General features: G+C 35.6%; 1 protein-coding gene and 1 long non-coding RNA gene across 5 annotated transcripts; one reads left to right on the forward strand and one right to left on the reverse strand.

The window, feature by feature from the left end:
- Positions 1-53: 53 nt before the first annotated feature.
- Positions 54-27975, reverse strand: rdgC (retinal degeneration C). Of its 2 annotated transcripts, none has more exons than XM_065303013.1 (14): positions 27930-27975; positions 22836-23100; positions 18209-18336; positions 14350-14440; positions 12041-12192; positions 11643-11810; positions 7762-7928; positions 7474-7660; positions 7310-7393; positions 7034-7219; positions 6024-6279; positions 2749-2912; positions 2123-2216; positions 54-1950 (listed from the first exon to the last, which is right to left on the reverse strand). In XM_065303013.1, the coding sequence occupies exons 1-14, from the start codon at positions 27960-27962 to the stop codon at positions 1625-1627; spliced, it is 2301 nt and encodes a 766-aa protein (XP_065159085.1). In that variant the 5' UTR covers positions 27963-27975; the 3' UTR covers positions 54-1624. The 2 variants fall into 2 exon arrangements, with proteins under 2 accessions (XP_065159085.1, XP_065159086.1); XM_065303014.1 differs by lacking the exon at positions 27930-27975 and adding an exon at positions 27332-27654.
- LOC135792386 (uncharacterized) lies at positions 3237-4182 on the forward strand. 3 transcript variants are annotated; one of them, XR_010548292.1, is made up of 3 exons: positions 3237-3396; positions 3483-3888; positions 3937-4182. It is a non-coding gene; the product is annotated as an uncharacterized lncRNA (long non-coding RNA). The 3 variants fall into 3 exon arrangements; XR_010548291.1 differs by having other exon boundaries at positions 3237-3888; XR_010548293.1 differs by having other exon boundaries at positions 3237-3882.
- Positions 27976-27990: the final 15 nt, after the last annotated feature.

The following is a 27990-nucleotide window of genomic DNA, read 5'->3' on the forward strand; positions in this document are numbered from 1 at the left end:
GTCTGTTTCCTATATGTTTAAAAATACTCTACAGATATATAATAAAACTGAAGTTTATAGAATATATTGTTATATTTATTTAGTTTCTTTTTCCTTTGAAAGTTTGAATTGAATACATTGAAATTGATAATCTTTATGTTGTTTTTCATACACAGATATTACCAGTCAATCGGCCTTATGTTAAGCACATTCAAAATAGAATAAACAATTAATTTAAATCTTAAATTATTTGAGAGGTTTGCGATAAATGGGTCTATTAGATATAAGACTATTTTATAGACCATGATTTGTTAATCTATGCATAGTTAATATAAAGATTGACTAGATATCATTACATATTAAATATGTCGTATTTGGTTCGTTAGTATATTAAAGTTTGGACGCTTTGAAGAGACATCTTCGTTAACAAATATCATTTAACCCTTCATTGGTCATAAAATTAAACTATCATTAAAACAATCACATTAATAAATTAAGTCTAAAAGTAGATTCGTTCAAACTTGATTTTCTAATTTATATATTCAAATAATCAACAATTTTATCGTAATACGTAGTTATATGTTTATATTTTCCAATTTGAAAAATAATGTGTAACAAATATTTACTATTAGAAAAGATCACGTTCATAAAAAAATATCACAAAATATTTGGATTTAAATTCATTTTCAGTAAACCTTAAAGTTCACTCTTATGCTAGATAGAATCTTAAACAAATTAATATTTTTTTAGTTATATTTTTAGTTATGTTCAACTTATTTTTAAGTTGATTAGATTTGTTTAATTTCAGATTTGCTTTAGCCATTCGAAGCGATTTTAAATAGATTTAATATGTTTTATAAAGCTCTAGAGTTGTTTTAGACTGGCCCCCAACAAGAATTATCTTACAATTAGTATTTTCATTAAACATTTTTCAATTTCTTGGACTACTGATCATGTTAAGACACAGTCCAGCGTGTCTGACAGTGATTTATATAAAACGCAAAACATGCTGCATGTGAATTAAATTATTTAAAAATAATTAATAATAAAATTTCAATCAACGCACACAACCAACACTTTTTTTGATTGAGAATATCTGTTTTAGCTGATTTGCCTGAATTGTGTTTATGTTTGTATTCTGGTTGCTGTGTGTTTGAGCATTTGATGCGTCATATGTTCGATCGATTTGTTGGCGCACAGTTCGAGCAAATATAGTCAAATGCAAACTGTCTGTAATAGGGCATGTATTTCATGTTATGGTCCAGTATAGACTAATTAAAAATTAAGCAGGAACCATCAAATTCACGTGCTAACGCAATCTTCATGTCATTTCCGAATTGTGGTCAAGCCGTGATGTACTCATTTACGATTGATAACATATAAAATCAATAATTCTTACCAGCAGCAACAATTCAAAATGTTTGTAGGCTCATTTCGTGAGTGATGTTTCAACATCTGGAAGGATTGTTGCTGGGGTGTCGTTTTGGCAATGTGCCATTTTGGCAGTAGCTTCCGGCATAGTGTGAGCATAGGACGCGAAGGGATCAGTGTTTTAGTCGTGCAATGATGAAGCTTGCCGCCAGCACTCCGGAAAGCCACCACGGAGAACTTGCAAAGACTTGCAGGTCCCGCCAATTAAAACACTCTACAGAGGCGTCTCAAGTGCGGTTGTCGCGCTCCCGTTACGTTGCCGGGCATCTTCGCCGTCTACCTTACCACCTGCGCCGTCTTGACCTGCATCGTCATTTCCGAAACCACCGTCGTCATTTTCACAATATCCATCGTGCATGCGCCTCTGCATCGGATCAACCATCCTGAACGTCTCGAGAAACTCGTTTAGGTCTACTAAACCATCTTTATTCATATCCATCAGTCGGCAAATATCTTCAAGTTGGTCTTGGGTGATCGGATTCGGCATGTGCTCCTTAATTAGATTACATGCGTCCGAAAACTCTTCCAAAGTTATGAAACCTAAAAAAATACTTTTTATGTACTACTATACTTTGTCGATAGAAACGGCCACAAAACCAATTAAAACTAATTACAGAAGAAGTCTTCTGAAGGCAAAACCAAGAGAAGAAAAAACCGTAATGGAAAACACAAAAGTTTTATTTTGCGTCACAGATGGCTCAGAATGTTCTACCTGAATTATCCTTATCAATAATCCGGAAAATTGCTTCCAAGCTGCTTCTGTTTCGGTAGAGCGTTTCCACGACGTTATTCGCATTTCCTCCATTCTGCAAAAACATTTGTACATTATTCGCCTTTGTCGCTTCTTCTTAATCCTAAGATTTACTCAATTAATAAAAGCGACAATCTCTCTCTATAAAACCATATTAACATTATGACATCGTATAATAAAATGGTTGATCCCGTATATATTTAATAAAAGGTTTAATAAAACAATTGAGTTTAAATTTAATTCATACACCTACCCAAGTTATACGAAATAAATTTGATCAACAATGCTTCCTGCTTCCGCTTACCCTTTTGAAACCTACTAATACTCTTACACCAAAGGTATAACTAATTTTATTGCCTCCTGCGTCGCTTAATAATAATGAGAAGACATAAATATAAAGAATTGCAGGTAATTTATTTGAATATTCTGCCACGTTGAACCGGCTATTGCAAAAGTTGCTTTAATTGAGTTTGCAAGTAGAGGATATAAAGAATAATTATAAATAACCACTAAATTTTCATTAATATTAAAAGTGATTAACTTTTATAGCTCCATTAAATTGGACAAATGCTTTAATCCGGACTTACGTTAGATTGGCCTTGCAGCATCATTTTGTCAAAAGTACTGGAGTATTTAACGAGCTGGGTATCAGGATCTTGGACAACTAGTTGAGTCTTAAGCATTCTCCATGGAAGTGTTAGCTCCGTTACGTCTTCCATTACTCGGCACCAATCGCTTAAAGAAATAAAACCTAAAAGCAATCAAAATAGATTAATTTCTTATGAAATTGGCAATAAAATATATTTCCAATGATTATGTTTATATTTTGACCCTCAAGAGCCATTTAATGTTGAGACCATTCAGTTGTATAGAGTAATATTATATAATTGTACAATGCAAAATGTATTCAATATATTCTAATCAGTTTCTGGGGACTTCTTGCAAACTATAGGTAAAGTACACAGGAACGCTTTTAACTCTGGCCTGGTTGACAACTAGCAAGAGAAATTCTCTAGTTTGAGCACAACAAGAGCAGAACATCACCCAACATCAAACAACCAGTATTGGAGGAAATCAAGACCAACAACTAACAGCAAATTGACATGATAAACATAAACAACTTGTTTGACACAAGATTTGCTATGGTACCAAACTGTCTGATCAAAGTGATTGAAATTGCAAAGGAAAGACATTACTTCGGGGAACGATGATTGAACGATCAAAAGTCAACAAAAGTAACTCTTTGCTCATATGATTTCATCTATTTATTTTAGATTTGAAAGAAAAATAACTGGTTAAAATATGTTTATGCTGTCTACAGAATGCGTGTAGTGTATTTCCACTAAAACACACCAGTTTCTGTTTGGTGGTGAAATTTATTCGTCCTTCGCAACGCTTGGAAGATTTCATTCAACATAATAATGGGTGTTAATGTCTAGGCCGCTAGAAGTAAATTACGATTGATGGAGACACACACAATTTCTCTTTGATGATACGACGAAAAGTCGGAAGTGAAACATTTGGAGAATTGAGAATAAGGACAAAACTAGAAACGAAACCAGAAAAATACACTTAGAAGCCGCCAAAACCAAGAATATACTTATTGTCTAAATGCGCGCATCTAGGCAAACAACAGAAAATGCCAACAAATTGGAATAAACAACGAGTGCCCTCACCGCACCAACTAAGCTTTTATAGAGACAAACTTCGTAAATAGAAAAGTACAGGTAATAGAAAAACATTAGAACGTCATTATCTACAAAGTGTATTTGCAGAACGTATCGCATACAGATAAATGATAAATCTGAACCAAGAATATCAAGAAATAAAATACTACACATTCATTTAAAATTTATCTTTGACAATAATAGGGAGGTTTTATTGACGTGGACTTATCTTTCGCTTTGAATCACCTCGGAAGCAAGTTGAAAGCGAGGGTGGAAAGCAAATTAAAGATAAACAGATAATCACAGGTGTACATGAACGCAAATACCTTTAATAAAGCCGTCAGTTTATATTTCTCTACATATAATTTTGAATGAAAATATGTGTAGAAACTTTCAAATATAAAACCTAAAAAAATATGCATTACTATTAAATAAAATGTTTTTTTTGTATATAGCGTATTATAATTTCTCTGGCCGCCTAATGTGAGATATTTACGATAAAACGTTCTTAACGTAAGTTCTGTGATATGTAGATATGTGGGCAGACAAGGCTGTTTAATCGTTTCAGCGATGTTATTACTTAACCACGTTAGCATTACATGTGCTGATTCGGCAACGGGTGGAAAAAGTAGTTAATGCTTTTTGGTCACGCATAGCCAGCTATTCGACGCTATAAATACCTGCAATTTGAATTGAAATTCGTATTTTCACTCATTCGGTTTGTGAAAATGCTGCGGTAATATTGCCCTTTACGTGTGCCCACTAACCGCTAAAATAACGAGCTTATAAAGGCTTTTATCCTATCAAACATTTCACAGCACTTCAACATGAAGAGCGGTTTGGTGAAGGCTTTTTAGTTTGTTCTGATTACTTCTCTGTCAGATATGAAATTTTTTTGCAGCATATGAGTGATTAATGACGAGTGGAACAGTACAATATAACTAAAACTACATATTTACTATAGCTCATAATTTTTATGAGTATAAAGTAAAATTGTTCAATATAAATTAACGACTAGCCGATACTTCTGCTATTAAACTGAAAATTTATTAATTCAAATTTGTTTTTTTCATAAAAACATATTGTATACAGATTATACAAAGAATTTTCAACATTTTTTCTTTCGAGGCTCGTTATATTTTATTTGTCACTGGATCCTTTGAGAATCGCGTAATTTCGGTTTTATTGGTGCGTAACCATATTCAAATATATGCAGATGCGTATTAAAGTTATGACAGATGTTGATTTAAAATTGAAAATATATTTGAGGAATTAATTTATTCACAGGTATGCGGTTTGACGTTTATCTGGTGATAGTTATCGGCGCGGCAAGTCGCACTTACGCTGGCGCATCTCGCATTCGATTGGATGTTAATATGCAAATAGTCCCGCGCCGATCGTTCCCATCGAACATGACAAATAACCGATAAATCCTCGCCTGCGGGGCGCGACTCGGCGAAGCTTTGATAAACAGGACATAAATATTGCACGCGTCAACCACCACAAACCTCACGCTTCGACACAACAGCATTGCTGATAAAGGCGAGCTCAACACGAACCTCGAGTCACGAGCATCAGCTAAAACAAATCCGACGCAGGTAAAGCGGATATTCAGGATATTAAGAGCGATCTATCTCTAATCTGTCGATGGGCGTCTTCTACCCACGTATGTTTATGTCGGTACTGATATATGGCATTATTAACTTTTTTACAATTTAGGTGAAAGCGATTTATACCACCGTAATTTAAGTAAATTGGAATTTAAGCACTTCCACTTTTATTTTTTAAAGTCCACGACTATAAAAATAAAAACTTAAAAAAACTCTTTAATGTTGTCCTTTAAAGCTTTAAAAACTTTGTTTTCCGTTACAATTCTTAGAGTTACTTTTGGGTTCGTTCAAGCTTCGCTCCATAACTTAGCCGGAACTATCTTAATGACTTCAGGAAGTTTTTCAGAAAGAAAGCTTCAAACCTACACATTTGAAACTTGTTTTGATAACTTTGCGTTGAATGTTTTCAAACAATGCATCCATAAAATTTGAAATAAATTGTTCTCCGAATATATTTATTTTAGATGTAGACATTTTCCAAGTTGCTTTAAGTGAGCAAACAAAGGTTGGAGTTTTAATAAACATTGTTTGCCAACATTCTCCTATACTATACGATGTGAAACGTTAGTGTTATATTGTACTCACCAGTCTTTTCAGGATCAGATTTAGCAAATTTACTTTCCAATGCTTCTCGGTTTGACACAATGTGGCCGCGCAGTTCCCGCATCGCCGACTCTTCAACCAGACCGACACGCTGCCTGAACGTCAAGCGTTTGGTTTTCCCGACGTTGGAAGTATACTGTATAAAGTGCGTGTCTAGATTCTGTCCGACCAGCTTCAAATATGCGCCTTTGTTGGAACCCACTTCGTAGTAGTTAGAAGCCGAGAATATTGTTATCACCTGTGCGAGAAGACACAAAATACCAAACAGCGTTATACGGAAAACCATATAATGTGTTCATTAAATTGTTTCGGTTCGGTTAGTAAAGACATAGCGTTCAGAAAATTTCAACCGCTTTAATGGAAAAGATTACTTTATATTATAATACCTAATTTAATTTGGTAAATATCTATAATATTGTACTTCTATTAAATTGTACATTTTAGTATAATTTATGTAAATATTAGTAAAACGATGCAATTTAATCCTCAATGGTTTAATGTGCACATGAAAATAAACGCTTGTAGACCACAGCGGTTTGGTGTAAAATAATTTCATACGCGGTTTCAGAGCGTCACATGGTGCCAGATTCCACAAAATATCATTTTTGGCCGGCTCTCGGCGATAGGTGCGTGAGCTGATTGAACATTTTGAATTTTACCAAGTAGGCAATCAACCAGTACGCACATAACTCACGCACCAAAGCGAAAATTTTCAATATGAAGCTTTTTTCAGCAATTTTATCAGAATGTAGGTCTTAACAAAGGTATTTTTTCAACTAGAAAACTAATCAAAAGAAAAAGATTTGTTATATAATTTATGAAATAAGTCATATACATTTTTATGAATTTAGTTCGTGTAGACGTGTCCTAGAAACTTTTTCATTTAACTTTATATCAAAAGAATGGCTTGAGTACTAAAAATGTGCACGAATCTATATGAGTCGGTGTTTTAAAGAGTCAGTGGATGTTTGCAAGCAATAGATCAAACTTACCCGATTATTGTGAACGACTTCGTAGCCTTCTGGTTTGCATTCGTGCGATCTGATCAGGTAAAGCATTTTGTTACGCTGTAGAAATTTGGCGCTAACGTCTGGCCCAAAGTAGGTACCAGCTCCCCGAAGTCCATTTGGGATGCAACCCTCATTCGATTGAGGATCACTCCAGAGAATATCGAAGAGCTAACATAATATAAATTGTAAAAAAAATCACGTAAACTCAAATAAAAAAAAATCTGCACACTATAAAACGCAGGATTTTTATATATTCACCTGCTTCCACTCCACTTTATCAATTAATTCAGCGCCCGGCGCCGATCCGTCGGAATGTAGCGGTGGTCTCAGTAAGGACGAGTACTGCAATTCATGTGACGTTAGTGTTGTTTGAGTAGTTTTGTATCGATGTGTCATTATAACTTGTTGAATGAAGTGGTTACCTTTGCGCGATCGACGTTTTTGATGAGGTCCAAATCGGTGTTATCGGAAATACCACCGTGTACAATCAGCACGCGATTATTGACGACTGTGCCTAGTGGCAGCCAGCGGTACACGCCGTCAATCAACTTCAGCAGTTTTTCTGAATTGTGGCGATATTTCATTTGCACCTCTTTTATAAACCCATAACTACATGTAATCCCCAAAAACATGCATCATCATTTTTATTGTTCTCTTTGATTGTACCTACTATTCTAATAAAATACAAAAGTGATGAGTATTGTACTTGCCGACTATTCATAATGTGATCCTCATGGTTTCCTCGATTCAGAAACACGCCACCCGGAAAAACAATGTAACTGGCGAGGAGAAGTAGCAAAACCTCAAGTCCTTTTTTACCACGATCTACAAAATCTCCGTTGAAAACGTATGGGTTTTCCGGGGAAGGCAGACCATTCTGAAAGTAGATGAGGCAAACATTCAAGAAACATAATCAATCATTTCCTCAAGCAAAAAACGCATCCATTATAAAATAATATAGTAGCTACCTACTAGTATTTTTCATATTTGATCAATTTTGTAATGATTTTGGTATAGTTACTGTTTTTATATAGTAGGTACCTGACCTTATATCTATTCGTTTTTTTGTATAATTTCCGTTGCATAACAGGTAGGTGCATTAATTTATTTGTATATATTCATGTGCGTTGTCATTTATCATCCACATTTGTCACATAAACGTGATCATTACATGTAGATCGCCAATTCGAGATACGCTGACGCGGATATGATACTCCATTATATCGTATATTGTAAACGCCTTTTAATTAAGTAAAGTGATCAATAATGAATATTTTCAACTTTTACCTTTCTATTTTATACATTATACTCTGTACATCCCTGATGTACTTTTTAATTTATCAACATATACTTTACGTTGATGTCATATTATCCCTCATTATTTAAGTGATTAAAAAGTGCAAATTACTAGGTTAATGAGAAAAACAAACATTATGTTTATAAATGTAAATATACATTAGTAATTTATAATTGCGCAACAACATTGAATTGATTTTGTATGTTTTGGAACTTGTGTTTAATTATTGATTTGATAAGTAAATTAAGCGCTAGACCACGGTAAAGTTTGAAGCGCAAAGCGCGAAGGTCCTGCGAGGTTAATGCGGGCATCACACATAGTATTCCACAGAGCAAACACGACGGACGTAATTTACCTTTGTAATTATTGGCACTGGGGCCCCACATAAATTACTACTTGCTCACATGGTGAGGGTAAAGTTATTAGATGCAATCAATACTTTGCTAATTTTCCAGACGGGATCTGCAGAGGCTAAACAACTATCAACAACACGTAAAGTGTTAAATATTTTTTACCAGCATTTAAAAAAATGTACATCGTTCTTAAGATTTAAGTTTTTACTTTAAAACCATTTAAATTTCTTTAATTTTTTTAAGGTAGGAAAACCAATCACTATTGTCTGGAAAACACTTCAATTTCGAGAGGAGACTACTGACAACTTGATGCAAAAGCGGGGTTCGGCTTTTGTACCTTGATACCTTTCCGTGCAAAAATGAAAAAAGCAAACAAAACTACAAACGCTAAAAAATCCGAAAGAACGAAGATCTCCATCGTTTCCGTCGCTTCCGGCTGCCCATTCCACCTCGTTGAAGAGAACTTAAAGCAATCGGAGTGGAGAAACCATGTAAACTAACAACGTACATCCTTGCATCCCCTCATCCGGCTTTGAGAGCTTACCAACCGCAGTAATACGAAGTGATATACCGCGTTAGGCAAGAACTCTGTGTAATCCATTAAGAATAAATATGAGTTCAAATTCCAAAATATTGACAAAACAAACTTTGTTTTATCATTGTTAATAATTGTTAATCATTGTTAATAATTACATCTTCAATAATTTAAGTTAAATTGGTAACTTTATCATTCCAGCAAATTCCCATATTACTTCAACTAAATTTCATACATAACTTTATTTAAGACCTCAATAGAATCTAACTTTTGCTTTTATGTGATCTTTGCCTCAATTCGACTTCCTTTACTTTGTACTAAATAAAATTTTCTCATATTTTCAAAGCAAAATTTGGGTTCTATCATGACATGATACAAATTATTGATTGATCGACCAAATTTGTTAACATAAACCTTATTAGTCTAATTGCTTAGTTGACTAGATAGTCATAAATATTAAAGTTAAATCAAGTTTGAAACTAAATTTCCTGATCAGATCCATTTGAGTAATTGGATGAATACTACGCCATGAAAAGCATGCACAAGTAAAACAATTCTGTCATAAATGTTCATAACCACATACATAAAAGATGTGCATAATATACAAACAAGTATATTTTATTAAAATTAATTAGCGGCTGAGCTCCTTTGTTTCGGGGTATATATTTGTTTGCATACAGTTCAGTTTTGGAGCCAACAGACGAAATTTGCTAAATGCAATTTGCCAAAGTAACAGAACTCGTGGAAACTAAGTGCAATTAAGCGTTAATTATTCAGGATGGCCAGCAATAAGAACATGCGTTCACAAGTGGTAGCTTGTATAATGGTTTTAGTCCTAAAAATAATAGGGATATTACTTTTGTGAATTAACACGATTTTAAAACTTCAATTGTTGAAAAAAGAGCTTGACACCTAAGATTGATAGGAAACTAAGTTGAGTTTGCAATTTAATTGATTTGCAAACCCTTGAAGTGCTATCACACTTAATGGCAAAGTGGGGAGCACTAAAAAGCCCCGAAGGTAGAAATTTGCAGTCGGCAGTTAATGAAGAACTAATCAAAATTGAAATATCTTAATCGAAATGGTCTGAGACGATGATCGACCGGTAATTCCAGTAATTCAATAAATGGACGATGGCAAAGCGTTTTCCATCATTTAAAACCCATTTTGAAGCTTATCTTAATTCCTTATGTTTCAATTAAGTTTACACTTGAACTTCTATTAAAATGCAATCATTAATTAAATTTAAGCGGTAATTTTGATCACACTTTTGGTGAAAAAATATTTGAATCATTTAAATTATTTAAAGTTAAAAGTAAAAAATGGCTATGCTATAAATTTAAGTAACGTACTTCAAACAAACGTTTGTGCCATGCATATCATTCACGTTTCACATATTCTGGTTTGAGAGTGCTAGGGGACCTGCAAGACAAGGGAAATTTCCTGTCGAGCTGTCTGACGTCGTGCATTCTTGAAAGCGTGTTTTGGCACGCAGGCAGTTTCCGTTCCGTTGTATCGTTTCAGTTTTGCCCGTTTGTATCAAATCCGAAAGCGTCAACTCGAAAGCGAGTCACAATGCTCACGATGTACAATTTCATCACCCTCAATCGTTGCAGTTGCCGCCGTAGGCACTGCTCAAATCCGAACCTCGCATTTCCAGTTTCAGCGATTGTCGCGTTCCCGTTTCACACTCGAGCAAAAACATTATTATAAGCAATTAGTATTCTGTCTACAAGTTGTGGAAAATTTCTAAACCGATATCTCTACACTAACTTTACAAGCTTTCAGTACTTCGCATTCAACATCTATTATATTTGAAAACAGCTAACATAAAGGAATTTCAACCTTCAACAATTCTGTCGCATATTTACGCGTTCCGTTTTTCTGTGTTTTTTTGCGTGGGTTTAAATTGTCATGAATTAATTAAATAAACAAAATTAAAAACGACGCAATTTCACCGTTCATTAATTCTAAGTAATTACAAATGAAATTAAAAACGATTTATATCTGCCGGCTAGTACGATTTATATTTTTTATCGGATTTCAGTTTAAACCGATTTTACTCTTTTTCAAATTGCAATCGAATCATCAGTGTCACATGGTATGTCAGTGAATAAGTGCGGACTGCGCGTGTGTCACTTTCCAATCGGTCAATTATTCATTCATCCACGACCAGTGTGCCAGCACTGCAACGCGCGTACAATTGATTAGGATTAATTTACCCAATTGTTTAGCCGCGATAAGCTTATTGAGCGAAGTGAGGCTCACCGCAATGCTTGATCAATACATTGAGAATTACGTTAAAAGAGGGCTCTTTGCCGCAGAAAAAGAATAAAAAATCGATCAAATTACGATTTTATGATGAAAGAAGACGTAAAACTCAGTTTATACTTAATTTAATTTTACCTTGTGAAAGATGACTAGAAGATCGTCCAGTTTTCCATGCAAATCCCCGCAAACGGTTATCTGCTTCGAAATGGCAGTGGAAGCCACGTTGATATTTGGTTGCACTTTGAGGCGGTCAATCCCATCTCGGAGAATTTGTGCAACATACTTAGCATGTAATCGTTGTTGCTGAAACAAAAGAAAATACTTAAAACGTTGACAACTTTTTACTAGTTTCTTATATAAATTTATAACGAGACCAAAGTTGCAGAGACAAGTCCAGAAGTAAAGCAGGAGAAATCATCGAGTTTTCCGCTGGGATGGTCAACAAACACAAGAAAGACTCTTCCAACAAAACTCGCACAAGTGAACATAAAAGTAAAAATAAAACTAAACTAGCAGCAACGAGTAAAACAAACCTTTTTCCGCCGGAAGAATTCGATCAGCTTATCTAGATCGTCCTTTTGCATCGGGAAGTTGATGTGGATGCCACGATATTTTTTCTCAACATGCTCCATGTCCTCCTCTTCTTGGTCATCTGACTCGTCGACAAAATGCATGTCTAAGTTTTCTGCAACAATAATAAAAACACGATAAAACTTTGAAACGTAAATTTAATTCTGTGTGGGACGCAAATGTAAAAATGAGACTGATGTATTTCGAAATATTTTTAAATGCTAATTATTCATAAAGTCCACACAATGACACTTTACTTGTCGGCACGTGTTTGCGCACTCCTGTTTGTGGAATTTATTAATTTCGTATTTTGTTTTCCCCTCAACTTGAACAGAGCAGACACATCCAGAATGTCACACGGCTATCGAGATAAAAAGCTTTTAAAAAGTTTAGGGGCAAAAAAAAATGACTAAAGCAAACAGGATAATCGCGTTAGGGCAATGTGAATATAATGTGGAAAACGTATTCTCGTTTATGGCCATCCAGGAAAATTCAATAAAATTTGCATACCTGCTACGCAATAAATGTATACAACTAGATTTTCAAAGCAGAAAATATCAAATATTATATTTAATGACCAGTAATTTTCGTTAAACACAAAAAAGCAGTAATGTATTATATTACTAGAGTAATATGATTAGTTAATAATGTCACTGGTTACTAAATAATGACGTCATCAACGTCATTCACGTGCCGCGCATTGTAACGGAAGTAAGAATTTCAGAGGTTTTGAAAATTTCAACGTCGAGCTCACAGCTCACTCATATTTTTTAGGTGCATGCTAAAGCTCTTTCAATTAAAAGCATGATTTGATTACAGACTCACATAACCTAATTACGCACAGTTTAATTAATGTCTAAGTGTTACTAGAACTTCATGCCTTTCGCAGGCTTTTCTTATCATTATATTTCGTCCTTTCTCTAACGTTGGCTGTACGACATAAAGCTGAGTACGCTGAAATTGAATTAATGTCACCTCTTCCAATGAGAAGTAGTCGTTATGTAGTCAAGCCGCATAACCTATGCACACCACTATCGATATCAAAGGAGACGGCGGAGGAGGTGCGGTGTTCTTTGCGAGTGTCTCGAAGGTCTCGATGACGATAGATTACAGAGTACTCGAGGCGGTTATGTACCGTTCGTTTAGGTTTATTCTTCTCTTTGTGTTGGGCAAAGTTGTGAATGCAATTTATGAGCGCCACGCGGAAATATGCCTTCGCTCGCGGGAAACGAAAAGGACTATTTGCATACTACATTTGCAAATCGTATAAAATGTAACGCGTTGCAGCATGGCGGCTGGTGTGTTAATAGAATCGTATTCTCTTACATCGCTTTTATCTTTACGCCGATATTATCATTGTGAATATTTGTGAATAAGCAATTATTAATATCAATCAACTGCACGAAGAATCAATTGTTTTTTCTTTATATTTTGAAAGAAATAAAAATTTAAGTCTAATTATGTCAAATGTGATAGTCGTCATAATATAATCCAGCAAACAAATCTCGTAGTGCTTTACTTTTTGCAAAATCACAAATACATTAGTCCAAAACTCTTGAAACCAGAGCTTTTCTTCGTTGAAATCCATTAAGTTATGATTAATACGCAACCATAAAAAGAATTTGCTTTTTTACGAGCAGAAATCTTAGCACTTTGGCTCCCACCCGGCTATTCCGTGCACTTATCATTTTTTTCCGAAACCTCCCAAGGTGTATTTCTTTTGAGAATCCCAGCGCCTGAATCGCCTAGGCGTACAGAGGGCCCAACCGTGTGCCACTGATAATTTCATTTATTCGCCTTATTTTTATCCTCAAGCAGAAGTGGCTTTAGACAAAGCGTAAGAGAAGCACAGAGTCGTTAACGAATATCGTAAATTTTCCCATTTTACGGCCATATTTTTCTCCGGACTGTGCCAGCGGGCTGAGCTTCGAACAACGTAAGAGGTTTTTTTTTCTCGCGCGTTACCAAAGTTATTATTGCGTCGATAGCGAGGTGGTGATATACGCGCCGAGCATAAAAGAAAATATGATTATAGTCGGCGAGCCCAAAGTAAATATCAACGTGTAACACGAGCGTCTCTTATCCGTCATCGAGTTTTCCACGGTTGTCCGCAAGCGCGTATTTTCTTTGGTGTTTTCATTCTGTCTTTGCTTCATTGGCTGCGAATGCTGGCGGTCTAAAGGTTAAGACGGCGAGCATTTGCAGGCAATCACAAAATGAAGAACGGAGACTGACTGGCGGGTAAAGGAGAGGTCAGCTTGTAAACACTTACCGATTGATGAGCTTTTCGATCCGGCCGACGACACCCTTGGCTTGGTCGTGTCTGGTATGTGCGTAAGCAGCGCGTTGAAAAAATTGTATAACTGAAACAAAATAGGACCATTTAAATTTTATGTATTTTTACACAAATTAATATTTCGCGTTAACATTATATGACTACCTAAATTCTTCGTATTGGCTTTGTGAATCAAATAGTTTCCTGGTTTCCTGTTTCCTAGTGAGTGCAATTCAACTAGTCGTTTAGGAAATCACCATGATTTATAATTGTCTTGTTTTTCCTTTTGCATTTAGACTGAATTTTATTCCGGCACTCGGACTGAATACTTGATGTAAATTTTCAAGTGACTTTTCTGCTCCAGTTCTGTGCGGTTGGTTTGCGTCTGCACATTGTCGCCTTGTATTTAATCTTGTGAAATGCGAGGATAAACTTTGTTCGGGTCTCCAATGATTACACCTTTTTCTCTTTGGTGTGCGCACAGGGGCAAGATTTGCAAATGTAAATCCAGAGTCAAGAAGTCGACAAGTCGCCGCCTTAAAGGTGACAAAAAATAATTATCCCATTGTTTACATTCCACGTAACTACTCGATTTGCATACATATTTGCCGAGCGAAGGAGGCGCCGCGTTTTCTGTAAAGCTTGCGACATCACTAGACAGACTTGATTACACCCATCCAGAGTACGGATTACGGGGACCAGACTAAACAGGCGCACACAAATTCGATGCGACATTAAATTTGCAGACCTTGAAAATTGACATTGACGCCGACAAACGTTGTCCCTGCTCAAGATTTGCTTATATTGGCATAATTAACTAACTATTTAGATATGTCACAGCTCTAAATGTGTGCATTGTGAATGGGTTGTGCAGATATAGAGAGCACTCAATTTTAATTATTTTCATGACACGCGTGTCCCATCATAATGTGAATTTGAGTTTACGGACATTTAGGGTGCCCGCTAGTCATGTGTGGTCAATAACATGTATGATGATATAGCGTGGACGTTTATGTCGATAAAATAACGACGGCTTAGAAAGAATAATGCACGCTCAACGCTGTTCATACCAATCACGTTTTGGCTTTTTCTATTTGCGTTCTGAAAGTTCATCAATTTTGTTTATGATGTGTCAGGGAATTTCAATAAATATAATCATCGTGGGTTGACATATGCTAATCGATCAATTACTGTTTTTTTTAATTGAGCTGTTGATTACAAACAGCTTTTTCAAAATAGGTACAACAAACTTTCATTGATGCTTAATTTTCTTCAGAGCTTTTAATTATTAATTTTCTCATATTCTGGAATGGAGCGGAGCTTGTCATCATTCAAAACTGACGCATTTGCGAACGATGCACACGTGAACCACAATTAACAATGAGATATGCAAATGAGTAATTAATTGTCGAAACGCTCCCGGCTTTTGTTCTCCTCCCCGGTTTTTGTCAACTCTCATCCCTAGCTGGAATGCATGTTCCTTCAGTTGCCGTAATGCCTTCACGTGTTGTTGCTACACTTTGTATGCGCGGGCTGTTACTATAACTGTAACGGTCGGGTGTAGAATGAGTAGATTAAAAGCATAAACGCAACCGCATAATTACATTCATGGTGGTATTAAAGAGCCGCCGGAAAAGATATTAGGGGCTTTACGAAACGCTTGGGAACAGCGTTCATTATTAACCAAATTGGCACGTTGAAATGTGTTATACCAAGCAAAAGTTGGCCGACTGAAGAATTTTGCGCACTATTCTAGTAAAACGTGATAATATGTGTCGCCCACGTGACTTTGTTAACTCGCTTGATTTAATATTTGCGAACCACTACTACTGCAGTTTGCAATTATGAATAAGAGCTTGTTAGAGAAGATAATTATCAATATTCCATCTTTATTTCTACCTCTTTGAAGATTTGCCACAAATAACATTCCAATCAATTGCAATATTTACAAATATAAAAAAGATAAAAATACATGACATTATAATGATGTCTAATAAACGAAGAGTACTAAGAAAATATAGGAATATTTCAGTTGCAGTAATTGAATATTTTTCATTCTTAAACAGTATCTGGATTCTATCAATACAGATGTTTCTGCCACTTAAAATTCGGTGCGAGTAAAATGTATGTACGAAACCTCGTGCGAACAGTTTAGCTTAAAAAGTTCGAAACAAATTTCAAGGGCAAAAAAGTTGAAAAACTAAGTAGGTACGCGAGCTGTTGTCTAAACATTTATATCCCTTTTATACATAAAAGCTAGACTTCCACGAAAAGTTGTTTATTCAAAATTTGCTTTAATTGGAAAGGTTTATGAATGTGAGAATAAATTAAATGTAAAGCTCAGATATGAAGCCTTTGAAATGTGTAATTGTTTGGTTTCAATAGCGACGTAATCCCTTATTTTATTACTAGTCCTGCGGAACACATGGTATATTTTTTGATTATATCGCCACGTAAGGCGGATGATTTATGGCTTCGATTCTTTAGCAAAACTTTGCGTTACGTTTAACCAACCAACGACGTGTGTCGTTTCCCACTTTGCATTAGGTTTCGCACGATTGTGAAACATTGCAAAGTATTACGTTTCTTTTCTGCCTCATAAACTTTCACGTCGAATATGGAATCGCTTCCTATATTTTACGCCATGCCAAGACCGATTCATTAGACAAATCCAGAAAAAATGAATATTCAATATTTAAACATAAAATTATATCTTGCTACACATTTAAGCATAAAAACGTAATATATCTTTCAGGATAACGCGGTATGACAAGAATCTGATGATTATCTTCTATAATAAATCCGTGTGATTACTACGTTTACATTAAACTAGTTGTTAGTGACGGATTTGTGCATTTGCATAAAGATTTTATTCGTCTGCACGCGCCCTCTCCAAATCATTTGAATATGTAATGCCAAGTGCAAGATCGTCGCGTCGCGTCTGCGTGCATTGCAATGTCAAGCCAAGGTGCATTTATTATAAAGCATTGCCCAAATTACTCTGAGTACTCTGCTGGCAGCTGCAGAAAACCTATTACATTTTCTAATGAGTAAGCTGCAGCAGAATTGTAATTACTGTTGTAATTGAAAACAAAATATTTCCAATTTCGAACGCAAAATGTGCAATAAATCCTGCAGTAAACCTGTAAAAGCATAAATTGTACTATAAACACTTTTGTTTTATAGAAATCTCTTGAAATTCTAATATCTAAAAAATGTCAAAGTTTTCTATATACATTTGCCTGAAAATGTCATATTTTCTGCAATAAATCTAAACGGAACAGATGATTGCGTTGATTTAACTTTCTTTGACAACTTATCTACTTACTCATGTTGAAATGAAACTTTATGTAAAATTTATCCTGCTTTTTTTCTACACTTGTAAAACTGCAAAGAAATAAAATATTTCATAAACATTTTTTCCTTATTCCTAATTATTTTCTAAGTATTTCTTTTAAAGTCGGAATAAAACCAAACATGCATTCCTTTGAAGGTAAACGTTTTCTCTACTTTGGGACGTTTTATTTATTACTGCAAAAGACTTTATTGCTTTCACTTTGAAAAGGATGCTTGCTGAAAATAAGGTTCAGAGTTTCGGAATATTTGGGAAACCCCGTATCGACCAAATTGCACCAAAATGCGACCGTTGCGGATTTCCATCTGCTCCCGTTTTAGTTGTTTTTAATGACTTCGCGACACGTGCAAAGCCGCGTTAATGTTAATGACATTATTGTTACGATGTAGTTCAAATGAGAAACAAATTACATTTAAGAGTCCCAAAACTATACTAATTTAGTTCACTTCATTCATTATACAAATAGTAGTACGAAATTGTAAAGTGTTTTCGAAAACTTACTTTGACTTGGTCCTGTTCGCCAGCGTACTCGATGCTTTGGAAGATGGTCCACGTGTAACGACGTCGCACCTCGATACGTGCCAGGTAACGTCGATACCAACGTTGGATGAGCAGCGCCGCTTTCATAGCTGTAATAAAATTTTGTTTTGGAACATTAGACCCGCTTGAAGCACAAACTACATACGCAAATCAATCATGTTGTCGAAAATTGTTTCACAATTCAAATTTCAAGGTTTTTGTCGTGTCTTAAATATTGCATGCTGGTGAGCTTATTTTTGTTTGCAAACACGAGAACAAACCTAACGAACAAACAAAACACGAATGTGGCAAATGTGGCACGCGCGTGGGTATTGTAATACTGCTCGGTGACGAACAAAAGAACAAAAGATTATGTGAGGAGTGTAGCGTGCCTGCTCTATCCTGACACTTCATAGGAAAAGCGCGTTCTAGAGAAGTGGAATAAACATGAAGAGCACAACAGATGGATGTAGATAAATGAGAACAAGAACTAACCAAAGGTGAAATGTAGGAAAACCTTCGAGTTGACAGTAGAAACAAAATCATACGTGATAAACCTCTAAATAAGCTTGATTCTTTCGTTGCTTTTTTTATCTCGAAAATATATTTTCGTGACCTTTACAAAATTCTACACAATAACAAAATCTGTTGTTGGAAAACAGGTTAATAGAAATCGATACGTAAAATGCTCATTAAAATTCTGCAAGCTTCTTCAACTTGTTTTAACTATAATTTGCTTAATTTATTTAGAATGCACTCAATCATGTAAATTCGATGTCCATTGATTTGACATTTTACTGATGAGTAGTTTTATATAAATGAGCGTTTCTACCCTCTTCCATACCTCTCCTAATGTGATATTTACGGTCAGCATGAGAGCAAATAGCACGTGAATAATGGCGTTTGATTCAATTTAGGATCATTTCCATCACGGGCGGTACAAGATGCGAATCTGATGTATGCTGGCGGAAAACCGACGTGCACAAGAAACAAGTTCAACCGAAGACGTAGGAAGCACCGTCTTTATTTGATTACACTACCGTCCATCGTAAATCCGGCCAAGTCTAAGATAGTCCAGTGCAGTCAACTATAAAATTTTCCGAAGCATGGCGAGTATCGGACTTGTAAGAGTTTGAGTTCCTTGTCCAGGGATTTGAGGCTTTTCTTCGCTCGAATGAAAACTTTATGTGCAAATACTTGAACTCATTTTACTCCTCTCAATATCCAATCGGAAACTCACAAACTGGCCATCAAGAGTATATCTATCAAAGATTTAAGTCAAGACCTATTCGATTTACATAAAAATCGAAGAAAAAAATCAAATTCCAACCCCTCAATAGTATTTAATAAGCGGGTCTAATGCCGCTGGCGTTAAACTTCAGATCAAATTCCATTCGATTTGGATACTGTATGGAGTTTGAACTGATAGTAGATCCTAGTCCTATCGCAGAGATTCAATGACTTAACCGCAAGATACCCGTAGGCATCGGAACAGTTGTCGGTTGGTTCCCAGTGCTTCGACACTGGCAGTTTCCTGGGATGACAGAGAGGCAATGTAATACTGCATTGCTATGTCCGCTATGTCGTTTGTCATTAGTTGGAGTGGTTCAGAGGTTCGCTCTGTAGCAGCGCGTGACCAATGCGACCATTGTGGCTGTGCGGTATTTAAAAGGTTGAATTGCATGACCCTACCTAAGTATGATTGGTATGCCTGTACATACACATTAGTGCAAGTTCAACACACAGGTTGCAGGCGTTTGCAAGTGCAATAAAAAAAAGTGATCGTTTTATTGTGTGTTTGTTTAGACTAGTGCAATTGTTATAATGCACTTGAAATGATTGCTTTTAGACCGAATGGAATACGATCGTTATGAAGATTTTTTTAATTTATTGAAAATACATATAATCTAACTTTACTAATATTAATTTTCACAGCTTAAATTATTGACCACCGCAAAACCAAAACTTAATTGTAGGAAAATTTTACCCTATTTTCGGTGCGTAAGTTACCACTATTGTTCAATATGCGCCCACTCATAATGATTTATTTAGTTATTGTATACCTCGAAGTTTATTCGATACCTAGTACATATTGCAAATTGCTAACAAACTTTTGTAGTGTCGGATCTAATTGCAATCAAATATTTATATATTAACATGGGTCCTACTATACTCTATTCAAGCTTGATGACTATGTATTTTAGTAGAAAGTGGGAATGTTATGTAACAACACCTCACCATTTGAAGTCTACTTCTTTCGCTGCATTCCCAACCAACGCTTATCTTAATAATTGATAAGTTTATTGATTTCAATCGACAGGTTGAGTTGCTACCGCAATTGGGCTGAAGCTGAGATATTCAGGTATTCGGTTCCCAGTCCGCCCGCCCGACTGCGCGAGTTTCCATTTACACGTGGCATCCATTTCAACATCGATATTACAGCGCGGCAATATTCCACTGTGGGAATTTCGGGAAGTGTCGAAAAGCACGGTGATGTGCACATCGTGTTCCCAAGGTCTTATTTTCTCAGAATTAAAATATATATTTACATATTGTTTGTGCCAAATATCGCCAAATGGGGGAAATTTATTTCATGAATAAAATAAAATAAATCGTTTAAAGCCAATAAAATAAATTTGCCATCAAAATCAAATGACATAAGCCCGCAATAAAGAAAAATGAAAAAGCATGGATTGTGGAAGGTTTTTACGAGAGCTGCTGCTGCTGAGCTCGTTGGTGGTCGTGGTTCGTGTACAGCGTCGATTTGTCGATTACGCTCGCCATTCGCGTTCGACTGACCGCCGTAATAGAATAGAAAAATGAGAAATCGATGTCGAGAATGAACCTCCTGAACGAACAGGAGGCAACTTGGCGTCTCATAAACCACTAATATGGGAGAAAACATTAGTAGACGTAATAAGCCAATGTGTTACAATTATTCGAGGCGTTAGTACAGAAATTAAATCGATGATTATAATGCGTACAATTACCAAGAAATACCCTATGACTTCAAACGAATCAATCGAACATGAAATAATTTTGTTCAGAATGATATCAGATTCTTTGATAAATACGCTGACCTTTTCCTACAATACTTGTAATTTTTTTCAATAACAACCCTTTTACCTATTTAACTATTCATTACAACAAACATAACAGATAATTGTTTGTATATTAGTCGTGTTTTGAATATGGTTATGAATTATTCAATATTCCCGCATTAATGATGTTTAAACGTTACATTTTTCAAACAAAAATATGCGTTCAAATTTAAACAGAAATCGATCGGGTGATTGTGTCCCACTTACGCGGACACTGAGTTCGTTTTCAATTCAACGCTCTCCAGAATGAAAATGTGAAAAGTCAAACTTTGCTTTTGCATCCGATATAAATGTTAAATGATGGCGCCAAAAGTGAAGCTAAAACGATTCGATTTGTAAGCCCGCTACACACTCGCCTTCAATGAATGGCTTCTTCATGCAAATTTCTTAATTAAATCAATTCGGAAGTTTCGTATAATTTGCGATCTCCTGGCAAACACAATATTTGCGTTTGCACGCAGCGCATCGTTTTCGTTCTCACTTTTCGCGCCTACAACATTTTCAATTTGCAAATTTCACAAGCGTTTGCTCTGCATCCTATTTCTAGAACAATGTACGCCCAAAAACAAAAACATTTATTTGATATGCTAAACAACATCAAATTGATTTAAAAATCTGTAAATTTAGCAAATTTTTAAAATGTTTACACGGCAAATCAGATAAATGTGGAATCAAAGTAAAAAAAAACTGGGACCAGAGAGAAAATGTGAAGTTAAATAAAACTCGAAAACCATCACAAAAAAGTGTTTCAAAGCAAAAGAGACATTGGCAATTACAAAAAACAAATAGAAAATGTGCCATTTTGCCAACATGTAGCATGATTGTGTCGGGACTACAACGAGGACGAATTAAAATAGATAGAAGCAAAAAAAGAACAATGCCAGTAATAAAAAAAAAAACTCGGGTCGTAAAATATGGTCAGAGGACATTATAATTTTTCTCTCCTTTTAATTAATAAACTGCGAATAAAATTTCATTTAAAAAACGTACAAAATGAAACCACTGCATGCCAAAGCCAAGAATTAATTATTACTGTATAATTTATGATGCAGAAACCCCAAAATTAATTTTAATTAAATTCTGTATTTGGAAACGAGCAATGTAGAATGCTGGTATGTGGACCCCAATGAATAAATGCCCAGTTAAAAATATAATCCGTTCCGCGATCAATTCATTAGATTAGCACCTTCATTATTAAATGATGGAATTAATAGGAAACCACATGACTTAATGCGAGATTAGAATGTCGTCCTTCGCGTCAACGCCTCCAAATCATTATCCTGGATGTAACAATCTATGCACGTTTGCGATGCCTGCGCTACGTGATTGGGCGTTGTCAATTAAATAGCTATTGCAAGTTTCTATTCAATTTAAATTTAATTAAATAATTGGTAATTTGCCTGATTAAACAGATACCGCATCAATTTCAAACCAGAGGTATAGTAAAACGTGATTCTATGAAGTTATTAATACGAGTACATAAATATAAAGTAAAGATAAGTACTTACTGATTTCCAATTTTGACATGCTCACATCCGGCGTTTTCATGAGCATGCGAATAAAATTGGTTGGGAAGATGCTCGCCAGGAAGGGCGTGCACGTACACGGCGTTTTACCATCGCGCGCCCCGTGGCGATGGTTGCGCACCTGGGACGTGCAGGACGATGACGTGCACGAAGACACTGAGTCATCCTCGTAGCTCACTTTAGTACAACGCAGTGTCCTGCATGCTTTCGAAGACGCGCAACCCATACTCACATCATTTAGTATTTTCTGAAAAGAAAATGTATATTAGTATAAAGTTTAAAAAGCTATTTTCCAACTTTAACATATTTTTAAGACCAATTTATAAACCAAAGTTCAACACTCATTATCTCACAATGCATAATCTCAAACTTTCTCTCGACGTCAATGCTGATATCGGTTTCTAGCAGAAAAGTTAGCAAATTGTTGGGCTTGTTCAAAAATGATTATCGGTATTCGTCAGAGCGTTTTTGTTCCACCGTTGATTTCTCACTTCATTAAATTAGTTCAAGGTCCTTAAATTAATACGCCCGAATACGTGCATAGTCTCACAAAGATCTATATTTATGAACAATAGCCCCCTGCGGACCAATTACCAAAATTGAAAGCTTAAATTTTCAGAAAACGCTCTCAAAAAATTACTATACGCCTAATCAGTACTAAATAATCAAAGTAAATATTTGTTAATATAAATTATATTCGTATACCTACACATTTTTGAGTGGCATAAGATTTTGATGAATTTTACTTTTGAATTTCACGTGCTATACAAATATTAATTATTTCTCTTCCTTTACACATTTACGAAAACATTTTTCAATTATATTTTATGTCTTTCTGCAACAGAAAAGATTAATTCAATTCTTTATATGATTCATTCCTGCATTTCGAGCTTAAAACACTTTACGAAATAATTCGGCTTTACGAGTACAACCAATGCCTATTGGCGCTTTAAATTATTCCGTTGTTTTATTTATTTTACGATTACTAAACGCTTGTCTGGCTGCATTGTGTCCCCTCCTCAGCTTGATTTGATCCCATTCGACAACATCCAACAACGCGTGTGAATTCTGGGTAATGTTGCGAATCGTAAATGCAAAATGTAAATCTAACTCGTAAACACGTAAACAAGTTTAGGGCCTGAGGATGAACCCCGGAATAAAGATTAAATGCTTCCATTTGTGCCCTCAGACAATCTTTGAAATTCATTAACTATACCGCCTTCCAAATTCGGTATCTTTTCTGATTTATTCAACCCTCATCAATGATCAAACGTATGCCAAGTTTCAGATTACGTTTGGCTGTAAAATTGCATGTTTTTGTCGTCTAAATCGTAAACTTTCGTAAATGTAACTTGGGTTGAATGTATTCTTGTGTTTCGAAGCGTTGGAACGCTGGATGGAGGTTTTCTGCTGACCCGAAACTCAACAAAGCAAACGGGTAAGTCTCGCACGCTTTGCTTGCAAATCCGCGCGGATTTCCATGGATGTGCATGCAAACAACAATTTTGCCCCACGCGATTTAATCACGATTTCTGTTTCAGACCGTGCTGACCCGCATTAATTATACGATTTTTTGCCGGATCACGAATCGCGGAAAAAGTTTTGTGGCGCAGCTGGGGACACATTCATTCTAAATCATTAGAATCCGTTAATTACTCGAAGCGTGCTTAAAGAAACTCGTTATTTGAATAAGAAAACTGACGAAAAGAAGTAAAAGAAAAAGTCAAATTTAGAAAAGACTTAGCGAAACCAGGTCCCAATAGGCCCTATAGATCTAGCCAAAGAAGAAGAACCTCCTAAACGCGCCAGGAATTGAAATTCTCTAGTAGTAAACTGTAAAAAGGCCGAAACTAGTTTTCCATATTCTGTATTTTTGGGCCGACCTATAAAAACCTTCGAAACAGCATCCGGCCATAAACATATTTACTTTTAACTCGACTTCTTTCGCTTCAGCTCTTTCGTGAACGAGTTTTACCAAATTCTGCATTTTCCAATATTCGCCTACCCATTCGATACATATCTCTCACATGTGTAAAAATGTGCATAACAATTCCGCGTACATCGCGGAAGCACTTTTCGCTGGCGACACGTCCTATCCCCGCAATATTGACATATTTGCAAGATAAGTGCCGACTTCAGCAAAAATGCGTCAAGTTCACGTATATACCAACGCTTCAAAATGTTAACTTCTAACGTGCAAAATAAACCGACAATAAAATAGTCGTATAACATACAAGTGCCCGTGGGAGTTGGTTTAGTTATGCAAAATGAGAGGAACGAAACGGAAATGATCGTTATTTCCATTTTCCTCGTGAAAACATCCGCAGTGATCATCATTCCTCATAGTACCTATATCATATTGCGTTTGATATTATCTGCAATGTCTGTATCATCATCGGGATCTGTGCCGCCTACATTGAACGCGGCAGATACTGAAAGGCCTTTTAATATTTCATCGTTTAGAAACTTACCGGTACTATAGCCTGCCTCTTTTACGTTTCCTTTGCGTGTTACAGTAGTTAACTTAGACTATTCAAGCGTGGCCGGCCACTAGGGAAAGATATACAAAAAATTGTTCGGACTGAGATCGGGCTTGGACCCACCATAAAAATGAACCATTATCCTTTTTTATTAAGGGCACCTATTGCGGGAATTGAAGCGAATGCATAGCGCCAGAGACTGTTCTGTAATCCGAAGGGACCTTGTCGTTTTCATATGTTCCGACGATTTTTTATGATTTGCTCGACGCTTTCTAAGTCGTTCGTGGGACGTGTGTTTTGTAGCCCTGCGAATGGTTGTGCGCTCTTAGCGCCCATCAAAACATTTCGCGATTCTTTCTTTTTTCGTTGATTTGCTATTGTTGTCATTGAAAGCACGAGAGTGGCAACGGAAGGAAAAGAAACGGAAGAAAATAAGTGAAATGTCTGGAAGTTATTTTGATGCCCAAAAATATAGATGCCTACACAAAATTTAGTAAAGACAATCAGAACTCAATTAATATTGCGCTAAATAACATTTTTTAGAGCGCGCCAGAATAACATAATTTGCTACTAATTGATAATAAAATTCAGTCTTTAGATAAAAATGTAAATTATGTTCCTAAAAAGATTTTAATGAATAATTTTTAATTGCGCACACATTAGCTAATTACATGAAAAAAAATGCGCTATTCAAACATGAAATTTAGATATCAGTTAAAAAAGTTTATAAGATCGTACTCCAAACGTCAATTAAATGTCAAAAATTATAACTTTTTCCGATGCTAATCTATAATCTGAAACACAAATTTCAAACTCAGTTTATCGATGGCAAACAGAACTTTTGCGCCCATTTTGCATGACAAAAGATACTGTGTTCGATATATTTTTGCCCGCTTTGCGTTCGTACGCTTTCCACGAACAAACAATTACATATATTGAGTTTTACGAACACGATAAAAAACGCTTGTGATTGTTCCAAATTGTGCAAACGCAATTTGCGGTTTTCGTTCGCGTGAGAAAAGCGCGTCGTTTGCGTCCCGGAAAATGCATAAAATTATGAAGTAACATGGCAATTGGCATGCTTGAAAAATACAAAGTTTTGAAACGCGGCAATAACAAGTTTATTTTCAGGCGAACCCAACGCCTAATCCTACATTTGCCGATTTTAATAGCTTTCAGTTAATTTGATGTATAATACAGCAAAATTAAATATTATTATAATGCTTGCACAAACAAATTGCATTCTTCTTAAAATTTAAACAAAAACTATTAACGGTCGTTGGGAAAGTTTATAGTAAGTTGTAAAAAGTATCTAATATAGTTGCAAGGTTTTTTCATAGTGTGAGAATGATCTAGTTCTAAAGTTTTGGTTATTAATTGATCACTCAAAAACTATTTGCAACAAAAAAAAAATAAGAATTTACACATTGAAACCGGGTTATCGTTTTGCCTCATGTGCATTTTTTAAAAGTTAAACATTATTAGTTAAATTAAACATTGCCTTATTGATTTTCTGAGAAGTAATAACTATAGTAGTTGTTAAAATCAAGAAAACTAATACATTCGTCACCTCTGTTTTATGTTACTACTTAAATAAACAAATTAAGATAAACGTAACACGCTCCCAACTATAACAAATTGTTTATACAACTATGTGTAATATACTGCTGAGCCTCAGTGATACATCGCGTGTCCTACGTGTTTTCATCGAACACCAGCGTCCTCGTAGGTACACAGTGCGACACGAAAACGAGAAGCGCTAACTAAAAATAATCGCCCTATAATTGAGGCGGCAGATAAATATAGATTTGCATTGTCAGTGTGTTGGATTTTCAGCGACATTCAATAATTATACCTTTCACTAATTATAATGTGCAGGGCAAATTCTTGAGCACTCAGCATAAAATCAAATTAGTTTAAAATTTTAGAAAAACAAATTAAAATTAAGGTTTATGTCTACATATTTTAATAATATAGATACAAAAAATTGTAGCTCACCTAATTGCATGAAGAATTACTCGTTGTGTGAGCATTTGCTTACAATAATTTAAAATGTCTCTGAAGTAATATTTGTTGAACGATAGTATGTATAGTTTACAGTCTCACAAATCTTCAATGAGTAGACGAAGTAACATTTATTACTTCCCTATTTAAAAATACCCGTCGTCTGTTTAGTTTTACTACTTCTACAAATATAGATATTTATCCGCGTAAACAATGTGAATAATTGTCGATTGCGACGAAGTTTCGCACGGGCGACGTGCTCGCGATCAAAATATTATTAGACGCGACGCGTAGCTGACGCGTGCTGGCAAGCCCGGCGTCCGCTATCTACTGAAGACGCGCATTGTGACGACCACGCTAATATTCAAGTTTTGCCGCCGGCCGGCGGCGGCCACGCGCCGTCGCAGTCACCGACGCTAAAGCCAGAGCTAACTTTATGGTAGGATTATTGTTAAATGCCGCTATAAACAAAATTTTTCATAAGCAAATAAAAATCTCATTAATGAATACTGAAATGAAATTATTATTTAAGCGTATATTAACCTCAAACATAAATTAATTTAAAAAATTAGATATTCGATAAAAATCTTACCTGTTTACAACGCTGCACAGAAAAATACAACATTCTTACACTGAATTTCTTACTGGACTAA

This window comes from Atheta coriaria, unplaced genomic scaffold (assembly GCF_025399875.1).
Source record: "Atheta coriaria isolate IRGN ID8LTWV9N9 unplaced genomic scaffold, Caltech_Dcor_3.1 hic_scaffold_5_pilon, whole genome shotgun sequence".
NCBI lineage: Eukaryota > Metazoa > Arthropoda > Insecta > Coleoptera > Staphylinidae > Dalotia > Dalotia coriaria.

What these genes read in the sequence shown, in the direction of transcription:
- rdgC (XM_065303013.1), bottom strand. Translation starts at nt 27,962, where the DNA reads ATGTTGTATTTTTCTGTGCAGCGTTGTAAACAG. An exon ending in GCGAACAGGACCAAGTCAAA is followed by an intron (nt 14,441 to 18,208) that starts GTAAGTTTTCGA and finishes ATTTTGTTTCAG; the next exon opens with TTATACAATTTTTTCAACGC. An exon ending in AATTCTTCCGGCGGAAAAAG is followed by an intron (nt 11,811 to 12,040) that starts GTTTGTTTTACT and finishes CTTTTGTTTCAG; the next exon opens with CAACAACGATTACATGCTAA.